Source organism: Rhinatrema bivittatum, chromosome 1 (assembly GCF_901001135.1).
Source record: "Rhinatrema bivittatum chromosome 1, aRhiBiv1.1, whole genome shotgun sequence".
NCBI classification, from domain to species: domain Eukaryota; kingdom Metazoa; phylum Chordata; class Amphibia; order Gymnophiona; family Rhinatrematidae; genus Rhinatrema; species Rhinatrema bivittatum.
In genome coordinates this window covers 437,610,456-437,636,514 of record NC_042615.1, presented here as the reverse complement: position 1 = coordinate 437,636,514, position 26,059 = coordinate 437,610,456, and the positions used below count along the sequence as shown (strand labels likewise).

The window sequence follows — 26,059 nt, the reverse complement described above, 5'->3', positions numbered from 1 at the left end:
TTGTCCTTTTAGTGTACGCATGCTTTATATTTTGTGCAAAATCAAAAGTAATGAATGAATATTATGCAAACCAGTTCATGAACCAGGAGTACTCATTTGAAGCTTGTGTATTAGTTCTGCTAAGGAATAAAGATATCAACTATTACATCAAATAAACTAAATTAGAATTATGGGCTTCCTAAAGAAGTGAAAAAAAAAGTGCATCAACTAGAGATTTCTTATTTTGTTTTCACCTGAACTGCGGATATTCTATTTTTGGTATTTTGAAATATTTTTAGTAGCTTTAATACAAAGACTTTTGACTTTCTAAATAGAACCCATAACCTTGTTGTTTTAAACTTCATGTGAGGTATATTTGTAAAGTATATTTCTTCTATTTCAAATTTTATCATATTCATTCAGTAAAGTTGAATCTTTTGGATAATAGAAAGACTAGGGTGCACTCCAGGAAGTTAGCATGTGGTACATTTAAAACTAATTGGAGAAAGTTCTTTTTCACTCAGCGCACAATTAAACTTTGGAATTTGTTGCCAGAGGATGTGGTTAGTGCAGTTAGTGTAGCTGTGTTTAAAAAAGGATTGGATAAGTTCTTGGAGGAGAAGTCCATTACCTGCTATTAATTAAGTTGACTTAGAAAATAGCCACTGCTATACTAGCAACAGTAACATGGAATAGACTTAGTTTTTGGGTACTTGCCAGGTTCTTATGGCCTGGATTGGCCACTGTTGGAAACAGGATGCTGGGCTTGATGGACCCTTGGTCTGACCCAGTATGGCATGTTCTTATGTTCTTATATTCTTTGAGTTTATTTGCTTTTCAGCTGTGGGAGGACAGAAAAGTTTAGAGCACCTCCAGAGAGAATCCTGGGTCTGTGCAGTCATCAAGTACACCTATTTAGTGGTAAATGATTGTGTGGTGTGCAAAGCAATTACCAATTATTGGGCCAGGTGGTCTTGACACTTTATTTGGTTTCCCCCAACCTCAAAAGAACCAGCAGTATACTAGTGATATAGGTCTGATAATATAACTAATTTCCATAGAGTGATCCCCTCTCCTCAACTACCCCAATAACCTGGAGTAGGACTTTCATTAAGAAAATTTGCTTGTTGTAAATTGTAAGAGAAAACCACTAACTCTGCCCTACATCTCAATTCAGTTCACTTGTAAAAGATTTAAAAAATTGGGATTACAAAATTCTCTTCTAAATTCTGGCCAGAATATAAGCATAAGTTCCAGTTTAATCACATGTGATAGTTGAATACTTTAGATGAACTTCTCGGCAGTCCAGATAGTTGATAAAACAGTTGCAGATGCTTGGGATCCAGCACTCCACGAAGATTCAGGATCAGTTTGCCTCATGGACAGGATGTCCAAACTCTCATGAAAAGAAATAATATTCCCTCTCTATCCTTAATAAAATTATGACAAATCTTCTGAAAATTCCCTCTTACTTGGGGGGGAGGGTCATTCATCAAATTACTTTAGGGCGTTATCACGAACGTTAGGGCAATAATGCCATAATACATGCGATAAATATCGCATTGCAAAATGCATATGTAAATTTGAAAAATGTATTCAAGTGGGAGGGGTTTGGCAGAGTAAATGGAAATGAGGGCTGTTTAACGTTGTATGCGATAATGTAACACACGCTATCACATGATTTAACTATACCTTTTTTCTTGGTGTTATGCCTGCGATGCTTGTGCATTATGGCCGAAACAGGATTTATCACAAATCCCATTTTGAGAGAGAGAGAAAGAGAGAGAGAGTGCTTCTGTGGAGGTCCACTGATTTGTAAACTTTTTATATCACTGTAAGAGGGGGCATTATGAACTTACCTAACTTGATGTACTATCTACCTAGCTTGATCTACTATTTATTTACCTAGCTGCAATCAAGCTAGGTAGAGAGAACATGGTACAAATCTACTCTTCTTTCACCTTTCATCACTCCAAATCACATTATATCTTCACTGATGGTTCATACATATGACTGCACATGTTAAACTGCCTCCCAAAACCCAATCCTCACCCCGAGTTACTTGTGACCCATCTTACAGTGGGTCACTAGTTAACTATTTTATGAGTTTCAATAGAGTCTCTCTCTCTCTCTCTCTCTCTATCTCTCTCTCTCTCTCTCTCACCATGCTCCATTTTTTTGTTATCATGGATGCTATTTTTGCTATATTCATCGCAAAATGATGAATCTAGGCCTTAGATTAATACTAATAGTGTGCACTGTTCATCTAGCTTAAAATAAAACAAAATCAGGAGATATCTAAAAATCATATGTCTTGCTCTTGCTAGAAAATAACAAACAGCTGTCTCAGTACTGAATAAGGACTTTTCTTCAAGATAGTAATTACAGAATAACATCTAGCTACCAGGACTTTTTTTCCTTTATTATAAGCAGCCAGTTGGAGGCTGCAATTCAAGATTCACCTCAAGTTTACATCCCTGTATCTCTCCCTCTCGCTCTTTCTCAACAAAAGCAGTCACATTTTATTCTTAATTATAAAGCTTTTTAATATTCAATCCCTTACTCCTCATTGGCTTCAGGTAGATATTGCTCACCCAAGTTCTGATGCAAAGATATCTAATTTGTCAGTTCAAATATAAATTAGTATTTCATGGAAAGTTTATTATACTAAATTGTAGTATCTTTCTCCGTCTAGTAATGTCCACTTGGTATCTCTATCGGCCAGCAGATAGCTATGTCAATAGGAACTCATACTTTACCAATGGACATCAAGAAGGTAATAAGCATCACAAAGAAGATCTTGGCTTTCAAAAGAAACATGAGATAAGTTGGAGACAGGCCTCTGAGGGATTGGTAGGTTAGGATCAGGCTTTTGAATTTAGTGTAGTAGTGTTTTTTAGCCTCTGTACAATTTTCAGGACTGGAGTTATTCAATCAAATTTGTGTACATTCCTTATCATGAGGGCTGCAGTATTCTTTATGAGCTGCAGGTGATAGTAATTTAATTATTTGATTTATATTCCACCTTTTGGCACTTTAAAGTGGATTACATTCAGGTATTGTAGAATGAATTACAGTAGTACAGATACAAGATTACCACAGCCTAAATAGCAATTACAAAAGCAGAGTTGTCCAGGAGTGGGCAGAGAAAGCAGACTTGTCAGAGATGAAAGAAAACTATTTTGGTTACTGCATGGACCTGAGCTTTGATGATAAATTGAGAATAGTATAAAACCTAGACATCTTGAGAGCTGAGGGTTAGAGTTATTGCCTCCAAGGATTTATTTTTGGAGAGGGTGACTGTGATCCATAACATCTCCTGTCTTTGAGGATTTGGGCTTGGCTTGTTCTGGTATAGCCCGCTGGCACTTTTCTATAGGAAGATGTAGAGGTTTATGATGGTTTGATCCTAATTTGTGTTAAGTGGGATTAATAGTTGGATGTCATCGGCATAGGAATAGTGAGTGATGTTGCAGCCTCTGATGAGTTTTCCTGGGGGGCGGGCACATAGATATTGAATAGGGTAGGTGGGAGGGTGGAACTTTATGTTATTGTACAGGAAAGTGAATGGGGTTTGGAGAAAGCTGCTCCCAGGGAGGCGGTTTTGGAGCAGGTTATTGGTGGAAAGATGAGAACCAGGTGATAACTGGGCCTGCTAGTCCTAGATCATGCAGTCAAGTGATGAAGAGATTGTGGTCTACTGTGTTGAATGATGCTGAGAGGTCTAGGAGGATGAATAAAGCTCAATTTCCATGGTTGAAACATTTGGAGCTCATCAGCCAAGCTTATTAGTATGATTTTGGTGCTAAGGTGTCATCAGAAACCTGAGAGGTAGGAGTCTAGAGCTTTTATAGTGAGCAGATGCTCAGATAGCTGTAGTAGCATCACTTTTTCAACAATTTTACAAAACTGGGCAGTATATAATCAGGTCTTTAGGGTCACGGTTAGGTTTCTTCAGTGTGGGCCTCACTATTGCTCTTTTTGTTCATTTAGTAGGTGGATTTCTGATAATGAGATATTCATTATGGATTAGATGTAATGTTTGCTTTGCTTGATAAACCAGATAGGTAGGGGTTTTCCAGGCAGGTGATGGTTTGAGAGTGGTTAGCAGGAAATCGTTCTCTTCCACTGACAGCAGGCAAAAAGAAGATGGGCAAAGAATGTGACAGCAGAGTCTGTTTTGCCTGTCATGGATTTTGTACTGGCATCTTGTCCATCTTGATCTAGATGTGCTTGATATTATCCATGTAAAATATGGGTAGTTTGTTGCAGCAAGTCTCAGTTGTGTTTTGGGGGGGAGGGTGTAGGGGGACAACAGAATCCAAAAATGTTTTAATAATCCAGAATAATATTCTAGGTGAGTTTTCTGCTTCATTGTTTTATGTACTAGGCTCTTTTTTATTTGGTGACTGCCTTACAGTAGGTTGTCTGGTGTCTTCTGCATTTGTTCCGGTCAAGGCTGTGATTTTTTATTTTTACTGTTCTAGTTCCAGTTCCCATCCAACTCTTTTCATTTCCATCAGATCCTGTGTGACCCAGGGAGTTTGTTTGCTGGAGATCATTTTTCCATGGTGCAATCTTATCTATTTCTGTTTTGAGTTCAGTGTTGTCTACCAGGGTGGCAGAAGAAGGAAATTGCATTGCAAGATAAGTAGGAAGGATTCTGAGTCAAGATGTTGTGTTGGGTGGACAGGCTTCATAGTCTTTCAGGTTTAGGTTTCCGTGTGGAGAGTGATCAGATGTCAAACAGCACCAAGCAGTGGTCAGTCTAGGAGAGTTAGGTGCTCTGTATATTCTCAAGTGTATGCTCAGGTAATAATTTTAGTGGGGCAAGTTATTGATTGCAAGTGTTTAATTAAATCCCTGATTAATTGGGTTAGGCCAAGAAACTCTTTGGAGATCAGGAATTCCTGTGCAAAGTCCAGGTATGGCTCATCAGCACTGAGGTTAAAGACACCCAGGACTAGGGTTCTAGGACGTCATATAGGTCTTTGTTGCTGCTTTATGATGGACAGTATATTAGCAGGGCTGGCACATTCCAATAGGCAAACTATGTGGTCACCTAGAGTGCCAGCCATTAGGGGGTAGCAAAGAGCATCTATGTGGGGCTGCGAGCGGAGCCCATCCTGCTCGTAGCTAAGAGAAGCAGACACTCAGCGGGCCGCAAGTTTGTGTGTGTGTGTGTGTGAGTGAGAGGGATTGTGTGTGTACAAGAAAGCAATGGTGTTAGTGAGAGAGGGAGGGAGCCTGTGTAAGGGTGCCTATGTGAATGAGACAAGGAACCTAAGTGTGTGTAAGAGAGGGGGCCTGTCTGAGTGAATGAGTTCAGGAGCCGGGGCCTAGTCCGGGGAGGGGAGAAGGGGGTATGGGCACAAGGCAGAAGGTTTGCCTAGGGTGCCTAATATCCTTGCACTGGCCCTGTATATTAGGAGTATCCCCTATTTGGAGTGGATGTCAGCCAGGATTAGGATGGTTTCAATTCCTTCAAGTTTGTGTGTCGAGTAGGGTGCCAGGCCCAGTGAATTTCTGTATTATTGTTTTACCTTATTACATTCAGAAATAACATGTTTGTACTGATGGGTTGTACACAGTTTACTGTATCTGCTTAACATGTTTGTTTCCATTATAACAATATATAAAAACTTCTATTACATAATTTATAAATAAAAACACTAAATTAAAACCAATAATTCAACCATATAAAACAGTTTTACCTAAACAGAATACAAATCACCAGTTGCAAAATGAATATCCAAAAGCTAAGGACTAAAACCATGCTTTGATCCCCTTACAAAATCTAAATAGAGCCCCCCCCCCCCCATGGCAGAAGCCTTCTCCTGCTGTCGTGGATAAGGTTGGTGGGGTGTTAAAGGTTGCTGTGTTGCAAGGCCTCTAGATGGAACCTCACAGGGTGCGCTGTTCAATATCCTCTTCCTTACTGGGGCTCCTGCACAGAAACAGAGTCCAAAACCCACCCAGCGTAGAGATGTGTATCGCCCAAACCTTTTGGGTCGGGCTTTGTTTTCGGCCAGCCGCGGGAAATTTCAATTTTTCCCCGCGGTTCGGGCTTTTTTTTTTTTTTTTTTTTGTGGACCCGAAATTTCGGATTACTGCGCGCTAAGACCCATTAATGCGCGCTAACATTTTAACGTTAGCGCGCACTAACCCGAAAACCAAATTTTCCCGAAATTGCGGGAAAAATTCCTTCGGTTTTCGGGGTCCCCAAACCAGGACCAAAGCGATTGCACGTCCCTACCCAGAAGTCTCCCAGGGGCAGGGAGGGGAAACAGGACGAAATTTAGGATAAGTGTCCTGAGGGAGGATGTTATCTGGAGTATCTTAGAAATAAACAATTGCTGATGAACAAGTTTAACAAGTTTATTTTTACCAAAAAGAAAAGGATTAGAAGCAATCTTGTAGTAAACAATAAAAGTATTCAAGTTCTTTAACAGGTATCTTTGGAATAATACTTCAAAAACTTTTGATCACCGTAGACAATTAGACAACAATTAGAAACTGTACATACTTTTCAAATGTTAGCAGTGCAAAAACAATATTAACAATTCTATTCTCTTGTTTCCAAGAACCTTCTGCTGGATTCATCTCCAATTCAGATAAGTATTACTTTTATTTTTTTGTGTTTGGTCTTTACTTTACTCTATGTTTAATCTTCAGATCTGTATCATAAGAAATTAAGTCTTTGTGGGTACTTTTTCTCTTTTCCAGGCTCTTCTAAGAACCAAGAGTCCCTCTTATGATAAGTATCCTCTTTTTTTTTTCTTTTTGTCTTTAGTATTTGCTGTTCACTTTCAGTATTTTCTGTCCCTTAGTGTTACTTTCCCATTGAGCTCTATTAGATTCTGTTAGTTTGCTAGTCTGGCCAGACCTAAGAGGTGGGTTTTTTGTAAGTGTATACACATACACTTATCCAGGATCCAAGCTCAGTCCATTGTGATGTAATCTCTGATGCAATGGTCTCTGGCACAGCAATCGTCTTCTCTAGGCGATGGTCCTGAGGTCGCTGGCGTCAGGTCTTCCTGCATTGGTGTTCATCTCTAGAGGGATACTTATTACCTAACTATACCAACTCAAAAACTACCTCTCTCGCACCGAGTTATCTTTCACAAACTAAAAGTCTTTCTGCTGTGTCCGGCAAATATTCAGCGGCTTGATGAAACTGTTTTATCTAGCTAAAGAAAATAAACGATAATCGGGCAATTCCTGTCTTTAATTTCAGGGGAATAGCAGTTATCTTTCACACACACACACACACAAAATTCCACTCCCCTCTAATTAGAATAGGCAAAAGAAATGACTGTGTTCCTATTCAGTGGCTTCTTTTCTTTACCTTCAGGGCACAGAAGTCTCTCTGGGATCTGGAATACTTTTTTTTTCTTTTTCTTTCAGATCTCCCAAGGACACAGTAATTCAGTACTAGCAGTGTTACTGTTTTCTGGAGCTGTTCCCCTTGGGTGCAGGCTGGATCTACCTCAAATGTGGAAAATCTCTTTCTACAATACATCCTTGCTCCACTGATGTCACTATAATACTATAATATAGTGCCACATTTAAAAATCTTTACCTTCCCTGGAACTGCCACTCTCAGCCTTCCTGGTGACAGGGCAGAGATCTCAGCTACTTCTATGTAATTTTCTTTATATTTTAAAAATAACTGCACTGTCCCAAAGCAAGGTTCCAGGGGCTAATCACTTTACTTTATAGTGCTCCTACATTAGGAAAATTACTGACAAAAGCCACAAGGCTAGCCCCTGTGCTTTTGAGCTATGCAATACAAATACAGGGTGCCTTGCCTGCAGGAAAACCTGGACTGGGTTCCTGCTTAGAGTGGAGTCCAAACAAATGAAACCAGCCTTGCACAAGTAATGGGGTTAGCACTGCCCACCCGAACACTCAATCTGGTCAAAACACTTATTATTAAACTATTTTTCCCAGGGGCTACATGGACTTGCTTACCAGGATTCACTTTTTTTCTCCAGTACCCTCTCTCATACAGCTGAGCAGCATAGGTTATTCCAGAATCATTTAATATAAGAAATTGCCATTCTGGGTCATACCAAGGGTCCATCAAGCCCAGCATCCTGTTTCCAACAGTGGCCAATCCAGGCTACAAGTACCTAGGAAGTACCCAAAAACTAAGTCTATCCTTGCTACTGATGCTAGTAATAGCAGTGGCGATTTTTTTAAGACAACTTGATTAATAGCAAGTAATGGACTTCTCCTCCAAGAACTTATCCAAACCTTTTTTAAACCCAGCTACACTAACTGCACTAACCACATCCCCTGGCAACAAATTCCAGAGTTTAATTGTGCGCCGAGTGAAAAAGAATTTCTTACGATTAGTTTTAAATGTGCCACACGCTAACTTCATGGAGTGCCCCCCTAATCCTTCTATTATCCGAAAGAGTAACCAATTCACATTTACCCGTTCTAAACCTCTCATGATTTTAAACACATCTATCATATTCCCCCTCAGCCATCTCTTCTCCAAACCGAACAGCCCTAACCTCTTTAATCTTTCCTCACAAGGGAGCTGTTCCATCCCCTTTATCATTTTTGTCGCCCTTCTCTGTACCTTTTTTCACAACTACCGTATTTTCCCTGCGTATAAGACGAGTTTTTAACCCCTGAAAATCTTAAAAGTCGGGGGTCGTCTTATACGCCGGGGGTCGTCTTATAGGGCGAATAATTACCTTATTTTTCGCTCCATAAGACGCACTTTTTTCCCCCAAAAGTGTGGGGGGGGAAATGTCTGCATCTTATGGAGCAAATATAAAAAAAAATAAAAATCTAACAAAACCCCCCACCCTCCTGACCCCTCCAGACCTGCCAAATTAATTTACTGCAACCCCCCGCCCTCCTGACCCTCCCAAGACCTGCCAAAATTCCCTGGTGGTCCAGCGGGGCTCCAGGAGCGGTCCGGGAGCGATCTCCTGGACTTGGGCCGTCGGCTGCCAGCAATCAAAATGGTGCCGACGGCCCTTTGCCCTTACTATGTCACTGGGGTCAACCAATGGCAGCGGTAGCCCCTGTGACATAGTAAGGGCAAAGGGCCGTCGGCTGCCAGTAATCAAAATGGCGCCGACGGCCCTTTGCCCTTACTATGTCACAGGGGCTAACCGCTGCCATTGGTTGACCCCAGTGACATAGTAAGGGCAAAGGGCCGTCGGCACCATTTTGATTGCTGGCAGCCGACGGCCCAAGTCCAGGAGATCGCTCCCAGACTGCTCCTGGACCCCCGCTGGACCACCAGGGAATTTTGGCAGGTCTTGGAGGGGTCAGGAGGGTGGGGGTTTTATTTAATTAATTTGGCAGGTCTTGGGGGGTCAGGAGGATGAGGGAAGCTGAGGGATTAGTTTTAAAGGGTCGGGGTGGGTTTTTTGTTTATCGGCTTGGGCGCAGCCGATAAAAAAAAAACCCGATCGGGCCGGACGAAAAAAAAAAACCCCACGATGTGAATCGGAACCGGAATCAGAACCGATTCCGGTTCCGATTCTCATCTCTATTACCGGTACCTCCTTCTCTGCCTCTCAGATCTCGCACATGCACATCTGCGCCGCTTCACTGCAGTCCTCAGGAGCGAGATCCGAGAGGCAGAGAAGGAGGTACCGGTAATAGGATACAAGGGTGGGCCAGAGGGATGCGTTACCGCTCTGATAGTCTTGGAGACAGGGAGGGCTGGGCAGGCAGGGAGAGCTGACCAATCCAAGCAGGATTTGTATACAAGAACCAGCCAATCGCCGGTAAGGTACATCGCTGGGTACTGGTATACTGGTTAGCACATACAGTATGGTTATGTAGTGACACAGAAGGGTAGTCTTATACGGCGAGTATATCCCAAACTTTATATTTTAACTGGAAAAATTGGGGGTCGTCTTATACGACCAGTCGTCTTATTCGCCGGAAAATACGGTATATCTTTTTTGAGATGCAGCGACCAGAATTGTACACAGTATTCAAAGTGTGGTGTCACCATAGAGTGATACAGAGGCATTATGACATTTTCCATTTTATTCATCATTCCCTTCCTAATAATTCCTAACATTCTGTTTTCTTTTTTGACTGCTGCAGCACACTGAGCCGATAATTTCAATGACACCTAGATCTCTTTCCTGGGTGGTAGATCCTAATATGGAACCTAACATCATGTAACTACAACATGGGTTATTTTTCCCTATATGCATCACCTTGCACTTATCCACATTAAATTTCATCTGCCATTTGGATGCCCAATTTTCCAGTTTCACAAGGTCCTCCTACAATTTATCATAAGCTGTGATTTAACTACTCTGAATAATTTTATATCATCTGCAAATTTTATTACCTAACTCATCGTATTCCTTTCTAGATCTTTTATAAATATATTGAAAAGCATAGGTCCCAGTACAGATCCCTGAGGCACTCCACTATCCACCCCCCTCCACTGAGAAAACTGTCCATTTAATCCTACTCTCTGTTTCCTGTCTTTTAGCCAGTTTGTAATCCACGAAAGGACAACGCCACCTATCCCATGACTTTTTATTTTTCCTAGAAGCCTCTCATGAGGAACTTTGTCAAATGCATTCTGAAAATCCAAGTACACTACATCTACAGGTTCACCTTTATCCACATGTTTATTAACTCCTTCAAAAAAGTGAAGCAAGACTTGCCTTGAGTAAAGCCATGCTGACTTTGTTCCATTAAACCATGTCTTTCTATATGTTCTGTGATTTTGATGTTTAGAATACTTTCCACTATTTTTCCTGGCACTGAAGTCAGGTTAACTGGTCTGAAGATTCCCGGATCGCCCCTGGAGTCCTTTTTAAATATTGGGGTTACATTAGCCACCCTCCAGTCTTCAGGTACAATGGATGATTTTAATGATAGGTTACAAATTTTTACTAATAGATATAAAATTTCATTTTTTAGTTCCTTAAGAACCCTGGGGTGCATACCATCCAGACCAGGTGATGTACTACTCTGCAGCAGCCCAGGTAACTTTTATTACATTTTGTAAACCTGTTCACAATAACTTAACATAGTTCATTTCCTGCCTCAAAAACAATGGGAGTTTATTCCATAACAATGATACTATAGAACAGAGCTTTCCAAACTGTGTGTCGGGACACGTTAGTGTGTCGCCTGCAGTGTGCAGGTGTGTCGCGCAAGCCCGGTCAACTCTGATGCGAGTTTGGGCTTTTTTTTTTCTAGAGATTCACTTTTTTTTTTCAGTTTATGGGTTGCTTATTATTGGGTGATTTTTGCTGTCAATCGCGTTTTTTTGGGGGGCTTGGTGGGTGGAACGAGCCCAGCCATCCTTGCATTGGCTGCTGCTGCCGATGAGGCCTGGCCATGAGGAGTACTGACTGCAAGCAGCAGTGTCTGGTGATCATGGAAGGGAGTGAAGCACTTAACTGGCAACAATCAAGAAGACGAGGTACATGAGTGTGGGGGCCAGACATGTGCTGGGGGGAGAGAGATGAGTGAGTGGGGGACAGACAATTTGTTTTATTATTGTTTCTCATAAATTATAACAATAACATGAATCTTGGAATATATATTTTTAATATAAATTTAAGGTTTTCATGAGATAGGTTGTGTCATGAAACATTTTATTTATGTATATATTTAAGGAAACATACATAAATTGTCAAAATATGTTTCGTTCGTTTAACCTTTAACCTCTGGTTTACTAGTAGACTGAATTACCGTGTCGTGAAATTATGTTTGTCTAAAAAGTGTGTCACCAACATGAAAAGTTTGGAAAGCTCTGCTATAGAAGGAAAAGAAAACTGGCAAGTTGTTTCCAGTCTGATAGTAGTAAGAGAAGGGAGACTGAGCAGATCTTGTAGGGATGAGCGCTAAATATGAGAAGGTTTATAAGGAAGTAAAGAGCTAAGAGATACTGGGGGCAACCTCTCTATATACAATTTTTTTTAAAACATATGAATTTTAAATTAGATTCTGTGTGTAGGTAATGTAGAAAACCTGTGGATGCCCAATTATTCATCAATTTGTAATCTCTGTCCCACCAGACTTCTTTCAATGTTTCATAGACACATTGTTGGCTGGAATTCCAGGTGTTGTACCTTATTTTGATGTCTTGGTCAGCTCAGGGCATCAGAGGTTGAACTCTCTGGGTGACTTAGAGAAATCCTACACAGATTTCACAAGTCAAGTATTCAAGTGAAGAAAGATAAATGTGAAACTCTGACTACTTGTGTCACATTTTTGGGCTATCACATTGATACTTCAGGAATCACTAGTGAGGTGATCAAATTTGCCAATGACACAAAATAATTCAAAGTTGTCAAATCACAAGAGGATTGTGAGAAATTGCAAGAGGACATTGCAAAACTGGGAGAATGGACATGCAAATGGCAAATGAAATGTAATGTAAACAAGTGCAAAGTGATGCACTACGTGACGAGAAGGATCTAGGTGTCATTGTTCAAAATATGTTGAAATCTTCAGCTCAGTGTGCAGCAGCAGCAGCCAAGAAAGCAAATAGAATGTTAGGGATTATTAGGAAAGGAATGAAGAATAAAATAGAGAATATCATAATGCCTCTGTATCACTCCATGGTGCAGCCTCATCTTGAGTATTGTGTGCAGTTCTGGTCACCACAGCTTAAGAAAGATATAGCAGAATTAGAAAAAGTACAAAGAAGGGTGACCAAAATGGTAAAGGGGAATGGAACAATTCCCCTATGAGGAAAGGCTAAAGAGGTTGGGACTCTTCAGTTTGGAGAAGAGATGGCTGAGGGGAGATATGATAGAGGTTTATAAAATAATGAGTAGAATGGAATGAGTGAATTTTAATCAGTTATTTACTCTTTCAAAAAGTACATAGATCAGGGGACAATGCATAATTAAGCTTTTGAATTCGTTGCCAGACGATGTGGTGAAAGCTATTAGTGTAGATGTGTTTTAAAAAGGCTTGGACAAGTTCCTGGAGGAAAAGTCCATTAACCATTATTAAGGTAGAATTGCAGAAATCCACTGCTTATTCCTGGGAATCTTGGGATCTTGCCAGGCACTTGTGACTTGGATTGGCCGCTGTTGGAAACAGGATGCTGGGCTTGATGGACCCTTGGTCTGAACCAGTATGGGAAGTCTTATATTCTTATGCCCCTTGAACCAACTTCTAAAGATGAGCCAAGTTCTATTTTGGGAGCAGTCAACTTATAATCTTCTTCTACAAAAGGCAACACTTGCTGAACAGTGATATGATAGAAGTTTATATAATCATGAATGGGGTGGAATGGGTAAATAAAGGAAATTACCCTTTCAAATAATACTAAATCAAGGGAACATTTCATGGAACTAACAACCAGCAGATTTAAAACAAATCATAGAAAGTACTTTTTCACTCAGCACACTATCAAGCTGTGGAATCTTTTCTCAGCGGATGTGGTCAAGGTGACAAGCATAGTGAGATTTAAAAGATGTTAGGACAAACTCTTGGAGGAAAAGTATATAGAACATTCTTAGCCAAGTAACCTTGGATGTATCAAGAAATAGATCTACTTCATGGGATCTGCCAGGTGCTCGTGACCCAGAGTGGCCAGGAGACAGTATGCTGGGCTCAATGGATCTTTGTCTGACTTAGCATGTTAAATCTTGTTCTTATGTAAAAGAGGCAGGGAGGGAAGATGAGGGGCAAAGATGAGAAGAGGGACCAGGGATGGAAAGTGTGTGTGTGTGTGTGTGGGGGGGGGGGGGGGGGTACAGGGATGGAAGAGCAAGGAGAGGAGGATTAAAGATAAGATTGAGCTGGTAATGTGAGTGCAGCTGGCATTTTAAACCAATGGAGGTGCCAATTTCAATTTTCACATAGGGTGATGGTTAGCTTAAAGCTAGCCCTGGATGCAGTTCTTCCTCCACACTCGGCAGAATGGTTTTGCAGAGGAAACAGATGTGGAGACAGGGCCATGACCCAATTACTGGCATGCCACAACCCAAATTAAAAAAAAAAAAACCTGACAAAGTGTATTTATTTTACAATTATGTCAGTTCAGATAAATGAAATTGCAATCAGTTTGTAATTCACTGACCACCATTAGAGTAAGCAGCATCTCAGCCATGTTGCAAAGTTTTCTTTATTTTTAAACTTAAATGTTTAAAGTCTGTAGCTGGGTTCTGAGCTGCTTTAAAACTCCTGCAACATTAGCACCAAGGTGAGTTTGGTGAGTTTACTTAATCCACATATTTCCTTACAGTATGAAAAAAATAATGGTATAGCAAATTAGACAGCGTGTGTATTCATGAAAATACATATCCACCCTCTATGGCCTAGGAAGCATGAGGAAATGAGCAGGAATCTGGGAGAATTCTGATCAGAAAAATGATTCTGGAACTTACGTACTTAAGTCTTTTGCACACGCAAATAAATAAAAGGTTGGCTTACATAAAGTTGACAGCAAGCTTGTGCTTTTACGCAAATCTGGGTCTTTTGGAATCATTTCTGTGCAGAGATCATTGCACTCTACATTTTCTTCCTTCAGGACTTTGCACAGACTACTATAACATGTGCTTACTCTCCTGCCAAGGGCAAAGCAGCTTAGAGAAAGCTTGATTAAATCATAGTGTAGCTCTGATCCTCCCTTCTCAACACACACACACACACACACATAGAGTGAAACAACTGTAACACACAGCCAAGAAACAACTAAATTTAAAAAATGGCCAGCTCGGTTTCTCGAGTCATTTATTTTACAAGTTCATTTTATAATTATATACTGCAGAGAATTCCAGCACACAGTTCAACACTTTCTCATATCATTGCTCAGCTACTTTCCCTTCCATAAACCTTTAGAACGAGTAAAATGGGTGGTCAATATATAAAAATAAGTTTATTGAATTTTCAGATCTACAAAACTGGATCAATAAAACGTTAGCACATTAACACCTTTTGTCTCATACAATTTAGATCTTAGTTCACCGAGTAAAGGAAATATGGATTTCAAATTTTAAAAAATGATTTCAGCAGAGAAACACGGCCATTTGAAAGCAACAAAGACAGAATTAGCAAAATGTTGCTGGACGGCAACAATTACTCCAGATGTATGAACTGAAATATCCCAGTACTTTCCCCCACAGATAGGCAGACATAAAAATAAACCCAAGTTATCATGAAAAGATGTTTATTCATTCCCCCCACCACCACTACATACATGTATACCCATGCACACACACACAGTACATGCAAATACATACATGTGCACATACACATCTAACCCGTGGGGGTTTGATGAAGATACTCAGGCCATAACTTTTTTTTTTTTTACATTTTCGACTTCCCATACACAAAATTACCTGACAGCCAGCCTACCTCATTCTCTCCCTCTACGAGCCCCTTTCAGGTAAAAACAGGGAGAGCTTTCCTTCCCTGCATAAATATTAAAGATTAATGCCACGTCTCTCTCTATCCACCGTAGACACAAACACACACACACGTCCGGCGGAGAGATTTGGGGGGGGGGGGGGGTCGCGAGGCGTCACTCGCCATCCTCGCGCCGCGGGTTGCTAAAGCGACTGTCTCGCTCCCCAACAATCACCGACAAACCCCTGGCCTCGCGGCTCCGCCTCGCGCCGCTCCCAGGCCTGCTTCTGGCGTCAGCGCAGCGCGATGCCAGCTGCTTTGCTGACGTCACAGCCCAGCCCTTTCTCTCTCTCCCTCGCTCGCTCGCTCGGTCTCTCTCCCGCTTGTTCCCTTCGGTCTGCCTCTGCCCTCCCCCCCCCCCCCCCCACGTGTTCAGTAGCGTACTGGAGTTTGTTTTCCCAAGTGCCATGGTAACGGCCGAAAAAAAAAATGGGTGGGGATCGTGCGAAAAAAAAAAAGTTATAAGTAGGGAACCTTTGCCGCACGGCATGACAGTTCCGAGTCGGGTTCTGCTAGTGTGGAAAGCACGGCCGCTGCTGTTTGCCATTTTGGGGGGGTTGGGGGCGGAGTGGGGGGAAAAAAATCTCTTCGGGGAGTCGCCTCTTCGTATTTGCGCGGGTTCGGGTCGTATATGTACAGTACCAGCGGGCCGCCCCGGTGGGAAAGGGACGAGTAACAGAGAGAGAGAGACAGTTCACGCTGCGGGTCCCCCCTCCACACCCAGCTGCACCCGCGCGGGCGCGCGCGCACCACCCTTAGCATCTCGCGCGCGAGGGCAGGTCCCAGAGCGCCCATGGCAGCGGCGGCGGCGGCGGCGGTGGTGACGGCGCCCAGCCGGCGCGAGGAGGGAATCCCCGGCTCGGAGCGTCTCGCGCTCGCCAGCCAGCCCGGCAGCCGCCTCGCGCCCCTGTGCTAGTAGCAGCGGCGCCTCCAGCAACAGGACTTGACACACTGCCGCACCCCGCCGAGGAGGGCATCAGCATACCGCCCGATGTTTGATTAAAAACTAAAGCGAAACTACATTTTTTTTTATTTGTTTGGTTTTCTTAATAGCACGGATACTTTTTTTTTTTCTTTGCATTGTTTTCTTCTTGGGGTTTGTTTGTTTTTTTTTTCCATTGCCAAAAGACATTGGACTTCGTGCTCAACCTTGTGGCTGCTGCTCCCATTCATGAGGTAGATGGCTGCTTTGCATGCGCGCGTTGTAGTCCCTTCGCCGGAGGATCGCTTGACGTGGATCGAGCAGCGGATCCCCCCCATTCCCACCCACCCCCCAATCTGATGTTGTGTGCCTTTCTCTCTCTCCCGTCCTCAGGCAGCCACCCAGCGACTTCGACATGGCTCTGAGCAGGACTTTGCTTCCGTCCATCTCCACCTTTGCAGCGGGCACCCCGGGCACCGAGAAATCCCTCAGACAGGCAAGTGCTAGCAACGTGAGTATCTGGGTCCCCCCCCCCCCCCCCCTCACCCCCATCCACCCAAAACTGCCAGCAGCTCAGCCCTTTCAGGTGGATCGGCTGGACTTGAGTTTTCCTTTCTTTTGGGATTGTCGTAGCCTTTGGACCCGACCCTCCTGCCCGCTCCGCGAGCGCTGGAACCTTCTGACAGCGGCGATCGCGGACGAAATGCAAGCGGGGCTCCCGCTGCCGCCTTCTCTTCACTTTGTTTCTTTGTTTGTTTGATCTTTATAATTCCGCCATGTCGGCTTGTTCCGAGTGACGTGCTGGCTGCCTGGCTTTATTTTAGCACGGTGAGCTTCTGAGGGTTGGAGGCGCGCCTTACCTTGCCGCAGGTATTGCTAGGGAGGGCAGCTGAGGCTCCCTCCGATCGGAGGGGGGGGATCCCGTTCCCGGTGCCGGAAGAGGATCGCCGGGCAGCTTCCCCCGCCGAGGAGGGAGGGGGGGGGGGGGGTTCGCGGGGATCGTAGGCTCCTGGCAGAAAAAGGGCGCAGGATAAGCCCTGTGGCTCCTTGGCACACGGCAGCCTGGATCTTATGGAGCCAGTGCCTAGATTGTTTGAGCTTACATGTTTTGCTAAAACAAAGCGGAAGCTTCAAGTACCATTTATTTACAGCTTTTGTTGTTGTTGGGGGGTTTTGTTTTTTTCACCTCTTATCATGATTTCCAGAGTTGTCGGTGGCAGTCGCACCTTTTCTCTTGCACTCCTATACCCGCCTCTTTCTTTTCTCTCCGGGCGTTTATGGTTTGTCACTGAAACATGCGGTATAAGTTAATGGAATACTAAAATCTGGGTATTTTTTTTCCCCCTTTCTTTTCTATGTGTGTTTGTGTTGGTCTCTGCGCAGAGGTGGAAGGAGGAGCTGGCTCACATGAAGCAGAGGCTACCCCTGCTGAACCCCGGCCGGCCCTACGAGGACAGCACCAGTGTGGAGCCAGAGCCGCCCAGCCACCGGGAGCCGGAGGAGTTTAACGACCTGCTAGACTTCGACTTCATCCTCTCCAACTCCCTGAGCCACCAGGAGCAGGGCCTCGCCGTCTCCTCCTCCTCCTCCCCCTCCTCCTCCTCTCCTCCTCCCCCAGCCGCCCCCTGCAGTTTCCCCTATCCAATGCGATGCCCTCGCGGGCAGCACCCATCTGGCAGCAACCCCGTCCCGGGTCCCCTGCTCTATGGCGCCAGGGACGCCCCCTTCAACCTGGCTGACATCAGCGACGTGTCGCCTTCCGGGGGCTTTGTGGCCGAGCTGATGAGACCCGACCTGGACCCCGTGTACATGCAGCCACCGCCACCGCCCCCCCGCTGCCAGCCTGCATGGGAAATTTGTAGTGAAAACCACCCTGGACATGGGCGACTACAGTGCGGCTGTCAGCATTAGCAAAGGTGGTGCAGCACCTTACAGCGGGCAGCTGCCCAGGATGTGCCCCAAAATTAAGCAGGAGGTGGTGGCGACATCCTGCACCCTGCCCAGAGCCCAGCACGACTTCCCCAGTGGGCGGCTGGCACCGGCCAGCAGCAGGACTCCTGCCCCCTTGTCCCCAGAGGAGATGCTGAATAGAGACTGCCACCCTTCACCCCAGGGACTAAGCCACCCGGCGCTCCCGCTGCCCCAGGCTTTCCATGCCGCTGGTGGCTACCCTGCCTTCCAGCCGGAACAGCAGCCAACTGCACTTCAGTATCAAGGTCAGTCTTATCTCAAACGTTTTGAAGGAGCTTTAAAAAACGTGCCAGGGACCGTGCTGACTCCACCTTCTTCGCCTCTAGAGCTCATGACCCCCGGCAGCTGCATGCCAGAGGAAAGCAAGCCAAAGAGGGGCCGCCGGAGCTGGCCCAGGAAAAGGACGGCCACGCACACCTGCGACTACGCCGGCTGCGGCAAGACCTACACCAAGAGCTCTCATCTCAAAGCTCATCTCCGCACGCACACAGGTAAAGGCCCCCGGGCGCGGTTCGCTCATTGCTGGGCCTCGGTCCTTGGCAGGAAAAAAAAAACCAAACAAACACAAACCCCCTTCCCCCCCCAAAAGCCTAACTAAAGGCAATTCATCTTCCAGACTTTTCTCTGTGAAGTGCCTGGAGGGGTGCTTGCTGAGGCTGCCTGGCAGATAATAAGGGAGCTCGGCTGGTCATTTGGATCTTGCTGAGCTGTACCGCTTGTAGTCTTGGGAAGGTTTAGCGTGTCCTGTTACACAACCGCTCAAACCATTCCAGCTTTTTTTTTTTTTTAAATAATAACTTTAGAAATGAGTAAGCGGCCTCTCCCGTACCTATATAGTTAAGAAGCCCAGGGAGCTTAATTATGCTTGTAGTTATAAAGCAGGAATGGTTGAAACGAGGCGCTGGGAAAATCTGGTACGCTCTTCATTGAGCTTTCTAATTACATCAGCCTGAAGCCAGTTTAAACCCCGATTTCCCCCCCCCCCCAACCCCACCCCCCAAGAGAAAAATAAAGAAGCAGAATGGCTGCCCTTTTTTTGTCTGCTTTCAAACACATTCCCAGGAAAGCCTCATGAAAACTGAAGTAGGGCAAACCTTGTGTCCTCGCGTGACCTCCAGCTTACTGGTATCTGGGAGCTAGTCCTGGTTTTTCCAGACCTATTGAAACCTTTTCTCAGTAGGCAGTGATTCTACCAAATCCTCCACCGTGAGGAAACAGGTATGACCTGGAACCAAGTAGTTGCTGGGTTTACGATGTCTTAAATCCTCCTCCGCGTATTCTTGTGTTCTTTGAAGTCAGGGAAGGGTTATGAAAGCGTTTTTTTTTTCTGTAGCCTCTATGAGATGCATTATCTGATTTCTGTAAATTATATTGTATCAGTTCCTACCTAAGCTGCCTTTCCCGTAGAGGCTTTCTTTTTTTTTTTTTATTGGCAGCCGTCAGGAAAGATGAACTTGCAGGAAAGTAATGTAAAGTTGTTTGGTTAAAATAGAGTTGGGATCGGAGAGAAAAAAAAATAAGTTGGCACTACACGTGAGGTGGCTGACTTCTCTAACTGTATTTTAAGGCAAGTGAGGGAACAAGGAGCTTGTCGTTCAGATTCACCATGGTAGAGGGGATTGAGACTGCAATTGTTGGTTTTTACAGAACACAGAAAAAGTTGTTTTGGGATTTTTATTTTTAACCAAAAGGAAGGAATATGCTGTCAGTTGTGGGGAAACTTTTTTTTTTTTGTCACTGGTGCACCATAGTTTTGTTTTTTTTTTGTTAAGCCAAATGTATAATCTTTAAAAAGTAGGTTCATGGTGTTCCAGACGCTTTAAGCCGTTGGATTTATGGTAGGCAGGTGCAATGTTCCTGCTTGATTTATATAGGTAGTCTAAGGTAAGAACTCCAGCCATCAGACTGGAAAGATTTTCCTCTCCATTTTGTGCTTGCTGACCAAAGATATTTAATGAGAGGGATCCACAGAGTTCTTATTTGAGGGCTTGTTATCAAACTTAACCTTTGCTTTATTACGGATGATCTGTGAACACTACTGTACCAGTGAATGTAACATCAGTACATATATGATGTACATAAATAGCAAAATGTTCTCTCAAAGCTAGAATATGTATGTCAGGAGCACGGCACATACTGTCTTGAATGGTTAAGGTTAGGCAATATCAATAGTACCCTAAATATTTTTACAGTTACAAAGTGGCACTCGCTTACTTAGCACTGTACATACTTTCTGCAACACCCGCAAAACATCTTCGTTTGCCGAGGATGCTGCTACAAAGAAACCGCGTGCACAGATAAGTGGCCCTTTCAGGGATTGTTGGTTCCCAAGATTTTCTAATGCGTTAGCCTGTCGCCCACCAGTGTTCTTACTCCAGCCGGACATGTTAAGCCACCGCATATCAGAGCATGGCGGTAAGCCAGGTGAATGCAGGTCCAACTGACAGTTGGGAAATGAAGCTCGCGTGGTTTTAAGATGTGGGGGGGGGTTAGACGGGTGGAGCTTCGGATTAGATCGCAGTCGAAGCGTAAAAAAGCCCTTGTTGCCACATCAGCATGTGACAACAGTGTTCCTACGTAAATTGTCTCGTGGGGAAAAGCGAGCGTTTCCGGCAGCGCAATACGTTCGCGTCATGTGAAGGCAGCTGGCTCGTCTAAGGCCCGTCAGGTTGCAAGCATCGAGGGGCAGCACTGTGTGTGCACACCACACCCTCCAAGAGCCATGTTCCTGTTCGATACGTTAAGGAACTTTTCAAGCTGAAGCCCTGGATTTCTGTTTCCCTCTAGTTGGGAAAATTGTTTTTTAATGTTTGTTTTTTCTTGTTGGCCAGATGAGCTAATGTTTAGAGGAGTGTTGCTTTCTGAAAAGGATCTGTTTTGGTTTTTTTTCAGAGTTTGTGACTAAGCGTGGGCATCACGCTGTGCGAGCACCCCTCTGCTTCTTTCTAGTTTGCCCTGCTAGGCTGGGGAATCAGATACTGGCACATCATGCATTTCCCTACCTAGTCGTACGCACTTGTGTGCGGATTTGAAACCTTTCTTTCTAGCATCCATGGTTGTAAACTGATAACCCAGTACGTATTTCCTTCAAACATGAGATACAAAACATTGTTCAAACCAGTGCAAACGTCTCCCAGATTTTTGTTGTCTTTGTGGTCCTTGAGACTGTGAACGTGCTAGAGGCAGGCATCTTCTTTTCTCAGTACAAGGTGCTGCTTGACACCACTTCACATCCAATTTAACCAGAGGAGCCCCTCCCTTTTCTTTAGTAAAAGACTGCAAAGTATGCGTGAACGTAACCTGTAATACCATACAACACTCCCAATGGGCTCGGAGAAAGGTTTTACAGGAATATTAGCTGACAGCAAGTTATTCAGTCACGATCTGCATTCATTAAGGAATTTTTACTCTCCTATTGGGCTGCAGCTCAAGACTGGAATGGTCTTTTAAAACAAACTCTTCCACGCATGCTTCATTTAAAAAAAAAAAAAAAAGCATCTCTATCTCTCAAATTTAAGCTGGCCCCTAGCCAATGAACTCTAATAAACGTCTGTCCGAGCACCGACTGCAGTGTGCACATTTTTTTAATGTGTTATTCGCTGTTTAGGTTGAGCGCAGTTGTGTGAGAGGGATGGATACGCAGCTCCTCTTTCCCCCAGCCTGAGGCACAGCATCTCGGGGGAGGGAGGGGGAGCTAAACCACAATAGTCCAGATAAACTGAGATCAGCGTGCCCGGGTGGTTATGTAGGCCGGCAGGTGGAAAACCAGCTGGGAATCTGAACCTTTCCCTTTTTGTCTTTTAATAGGAGAGAAGCCCTATCACTGTGACTGGGAAGGCTGCGGCTGGAAGTTTGCCCGCTCCGACGAGTTGACCCGTCACTACCGGAAGCACACGGGTCACCGCCCTTTCCAGTGTCAGAGGTGCGACCGGGCGTTCTCCAGGTCGGACCACCTCGCCTTACACATGAAGAGGCACTTTTAGCGGGAAGTTTCTGGACGTTTCCACCACCCCCACCCCCGCCACACACACACAATCGCATACACACACACACACACCATACTGCCATTGGAGTCAGTATTCTGAGCACAAAACTGCCTTCCACAGACTGAGGAAGCCAGATGAGGCACTACAAGGGATCATGCGGATGGAACTACAAGTCTTCCAGAAGGTGGAACTCTTGGATAATTTAAAAAAAAAAAAAAATCTGCAATACTTTACTATGAAACTTTGAGTGGGACCGACAGATACTGGGTTATGTGACTGGATCTTCAAGCATTCCAATTTTCTGTTAAACGTTTGACTTGAATATTTCTGGAGTTTAGGATGCCAATAAGTGACTGGAAGCCACGGCGATCGGGGGTCCAATAGACTGTATGTGGGGGTGGAGTGAGGCAGATTACACCCCCCATGGACTTTGTTTCAATGCAATAGCTATATGAAAGTATAAAATGATGTCCTTTTGCATTCTCTTTACCTTCTGAAAGCCATTATTATATTATGGGAAGAGGAAGAAAAATTCAGGTACAGGGGAAAAAAAAAAAGCGTAAAAGCCTAATTCATGGTGCTTAGTGACTGCCTCTTCTAAAGGTACCAAAATTACGGAAGCCAAAGTTTTCAAACAACTGCTGCATATTTGACAAGGAAATCTATTTTTGTCTTCCGATCTACATTTATGACCTAAGTCAGGTAAAATAAACCTGGTTTATGACTAATTTTTTTTAAATGTTATTTTATGCAGACAGTCTGTACCGCACTGTGGTTTCAATGTGCAATACTTTGTACAGTACTATGGTTTATTCCCAAATATTGCCTTATGCAGAACAAATGTTTTGTTTATTCCCCCCCCCTATATAATACTTTACTTAATAAATATGTAATATAAATTTTAAGCAAACTTCTATTTTGTATATTTGTAAACTTTAAATGAAATTTAAAATTTTGTTGGCGTTTGTATTTTGCATACTCGAGTCAGAAATAAGTCTTAAATAAAGCCTACGATATTTTATCGGGTTTGGACCATTTCCCCCTCTGTCATGCATACTAGAATTCTCTGTTACAAAAAAAAAATCATTGGAACTGAAATATTGACTTTATCCTACGGATCTGTACTCTGTTTTGCTGCTAAACCCTCTCAACCTTTGGTTTTAAAGAAAATCTGACATGCGTCTCCTTGCCTCCCCGAGTGCCTGCTCACCGCCGTTCCTTTCTTTTTGATAAGCTGAAGTCCTGCCCGTTGGTGATAGTGCTTTTATTATATGCCTCAGTATAAGTTATTTATTGTATGTGTAACCAGAGAACTTTTTTTTTTTTAGTAAATTGTATTGGAAATTATCCTCCTTGAAAAGGTCAGCAATGATTTAATGTTGGCCATTTGTGAGCATGAGGTGGTGATTTTCCAGCAAGAAGCCAGTGGTTCAGGCTGCTAGGATCACCTATAGCTGTCTGAATTGCTCAAAACCAGGACTATGATACTTAACTGCAAGTTTGTGACAAATTTAGTTGACTTGCTGTAAAATGTCTGAGGCCTTGCCTGGGTGTTTTTGATCACCAAGACTACCTTTTTATTTTATTTTTTTCAAAATTATCTTTACAGTTTACAATGCCTTTTAATGGGGTAGAGGTGGAGGAGGGGGAAGGAGCAAGAGAGTGATTAAAAGAACAGTGCCTTAAAATAGTATCCCTTGGATAAACAAGTAATCATGTGGTCAATAAATTGCAAATTCCCAGGCTATAAGTTGCTACCCAGTCACACACAGCTACGGCAATCAAAGAGTAAAGGAAGATTCATGGACAGACACTGCACGTCCTCCAGTCCTGGTTCTAGTAACTCGGCCCCTTTGACAGATCCGCTGTCATGTTTATCTGGGCTTTTCTTGTGCATGCTACAAGGATTAACAAATTTAGCATCCAGCAGCAAAGGCTAACTAGACTTGGGGGGTTTTCGGCCCTCCTTCCTTACCTATGTTCCTAACTGAATTTAATAAGCTGAATATACTGAACATAGAATCATTAACTTCTCATTCTAGCAGGCTAACAGGTTCTAAAACACCTAACCTTTGAGGCCAGTGTACAAATGTGTGTAATTGCATTCTTAAGGGTTAACGTGTTGAAAAGCACTGATAGTGCATGCAATCTAGTTTGTGTGTTAACATTGCTTTTAATGTATGTTAACTAGCTTGTAAGAGTTTTTTTTAACACAGTAACGTACGCTAACAAGGAAATTAAATGTAATGCTATGCAAAACAGCTATTGGTGCACAGAAAATTAATGCATGTTAATGAGCAAAAGTTTATACAGACCCCGTTAATGCTAAAATCGTAACCACCTCAGGGAAGTATGGTTAAGTTTTTGCAATAACGTCCACATTAGCATGCTAATTTTTAATGTGTATAAGTTAATGCAAAGTTCATGCGCATGTTATTAAGATGGGCCATTAACACATTCTAATTAATGAACTTTAACAGCAATGTTGACGCACTTTAAGACACTGGTCCCTTTGTGTCTGCTACTGCCCAGAATCTCATCCTCCTTAACTAGTTTTGTTCCGATCAACTGCATTTAGCAATTGTAACTTTTTCACCTTTGCAATGGGTAAAGCAGGCTGGGGGGGGGAGGGGAGATTGGGAGTCAGGGGGAAATCATATTCCTAAGGCCAGTTTATATCTTCATTTGTTAATGGTTGCAAAAAAAAAAAAAAAAAAGTGATATTCTGTCAACTTAAGTCTTTACTTCCCTTACTCTAATTTGCTACTGGATTTCCCATGGTATTTTTACTTTCCCTGCCTTTGTGCCATGATTTACCTTTTTTATTTCTTGGTTTGATTTGTTCCTTATCAAACAATGTCATCCTTAAATGGCCTTTCTCCCCCCCCCCCCGACCCCACCCTCAGCATCTGTTGTACGGTGCCCTTCATGTACGATGGGGTGAAAGAGTCAAAATTCTGAAGGAAGAAAAAACAAGTGGCTGAAGTAGCCTGGGTTTTAGCTAAATTAAATGTGCGGGGCATGGATCTCACAGGAAGTCTTACCTGAGAGACTGTGCACCACTACAGGATTCCCCAGCATTGCTTAGGCTATTATTTGCCCTAATTGAATTCAGATCCTAACACAAACAAAAAATGTATGTGCCAGGATGATGAGCCGCAATGAATGTTAAACCTGTCTTTATGATGTTCCTTTGAAAACCAAACTGGATGTATTGCTAGTCTACAGACTTTACCTGATAAATTGTTCATTGTAATATCTGTTTTCACGTCTAGCGCACTGCCATTATGTTACCAAACTTTCTATGCAATAAAGACAATTTTATATTTGGGAAAGGTACATGTTGATTAAGGTGGTCTTTTTTTGTGTAAAGTTTTTTTGGGGTTTTTTTTATGATTACTTGACTTTATACACGTGGGCACAAATAATAGTGTTCATTCTGCAAGAAACAAGACCATGTTGGGTTTGTGTTACATAGTAGGGGGGATGAGGGGAATTTTCAAAAGCCATTTATCCGGGTGAAAGGGCTCTCGGAAAATTGCCCACTCCTGTACGGGGCTCCACAACGCACCAACGTTTGTGCCGCGGGGAAAGGAAGTCGGGTCAGCGGTGGGGTCAGGTTGAGGGAGGCATCTTCAAAACTAGGCCCGTTGTTTTCAAGGGGTGGGGGGGGGGGAGGAAGTATCCACCGAGAGAGGAGGCACAAATTGTTTTCCCTTGGAGAACCGGAGCAAAATTGTCAGCTGCCCAGGTACTTTTGAAAATTGCCATTTGTAAATGCCAACCTCAGATATAGCTTCATTCACTCGTGATGGAGCGG

The 26,059-nt window shown here is 43.4% G+C and overlaps 1 protein-coding gene across 1 annotated transcript; it reads left to right on the top strand.

The window, feature by feature from the left end:
• The first annotated feature begins 15,879 nt into the window (after positions 1-15,879).
• Positions 15,880-25,578, top strand: KLF4 (Kruppel like factor 4). Its single transcript, XM_029604921.1, is given in 6 exon segments — positions 15,880-16,536; positions 16,676-16,793; positions 17,666-18,108; positions 18,110-18,498; positions 18,580-18,744; positions 22,061-25,578. Coding segments are annotated over 6 exon segments (1,296 nt in total). The 5' UTR covers positions 15,880-16,531; the 3' UTR covers positions 22,237-25,578.
• The last annotated feature ends 481 nt before the right edge of the window (positions 25,579-26,059 follow it).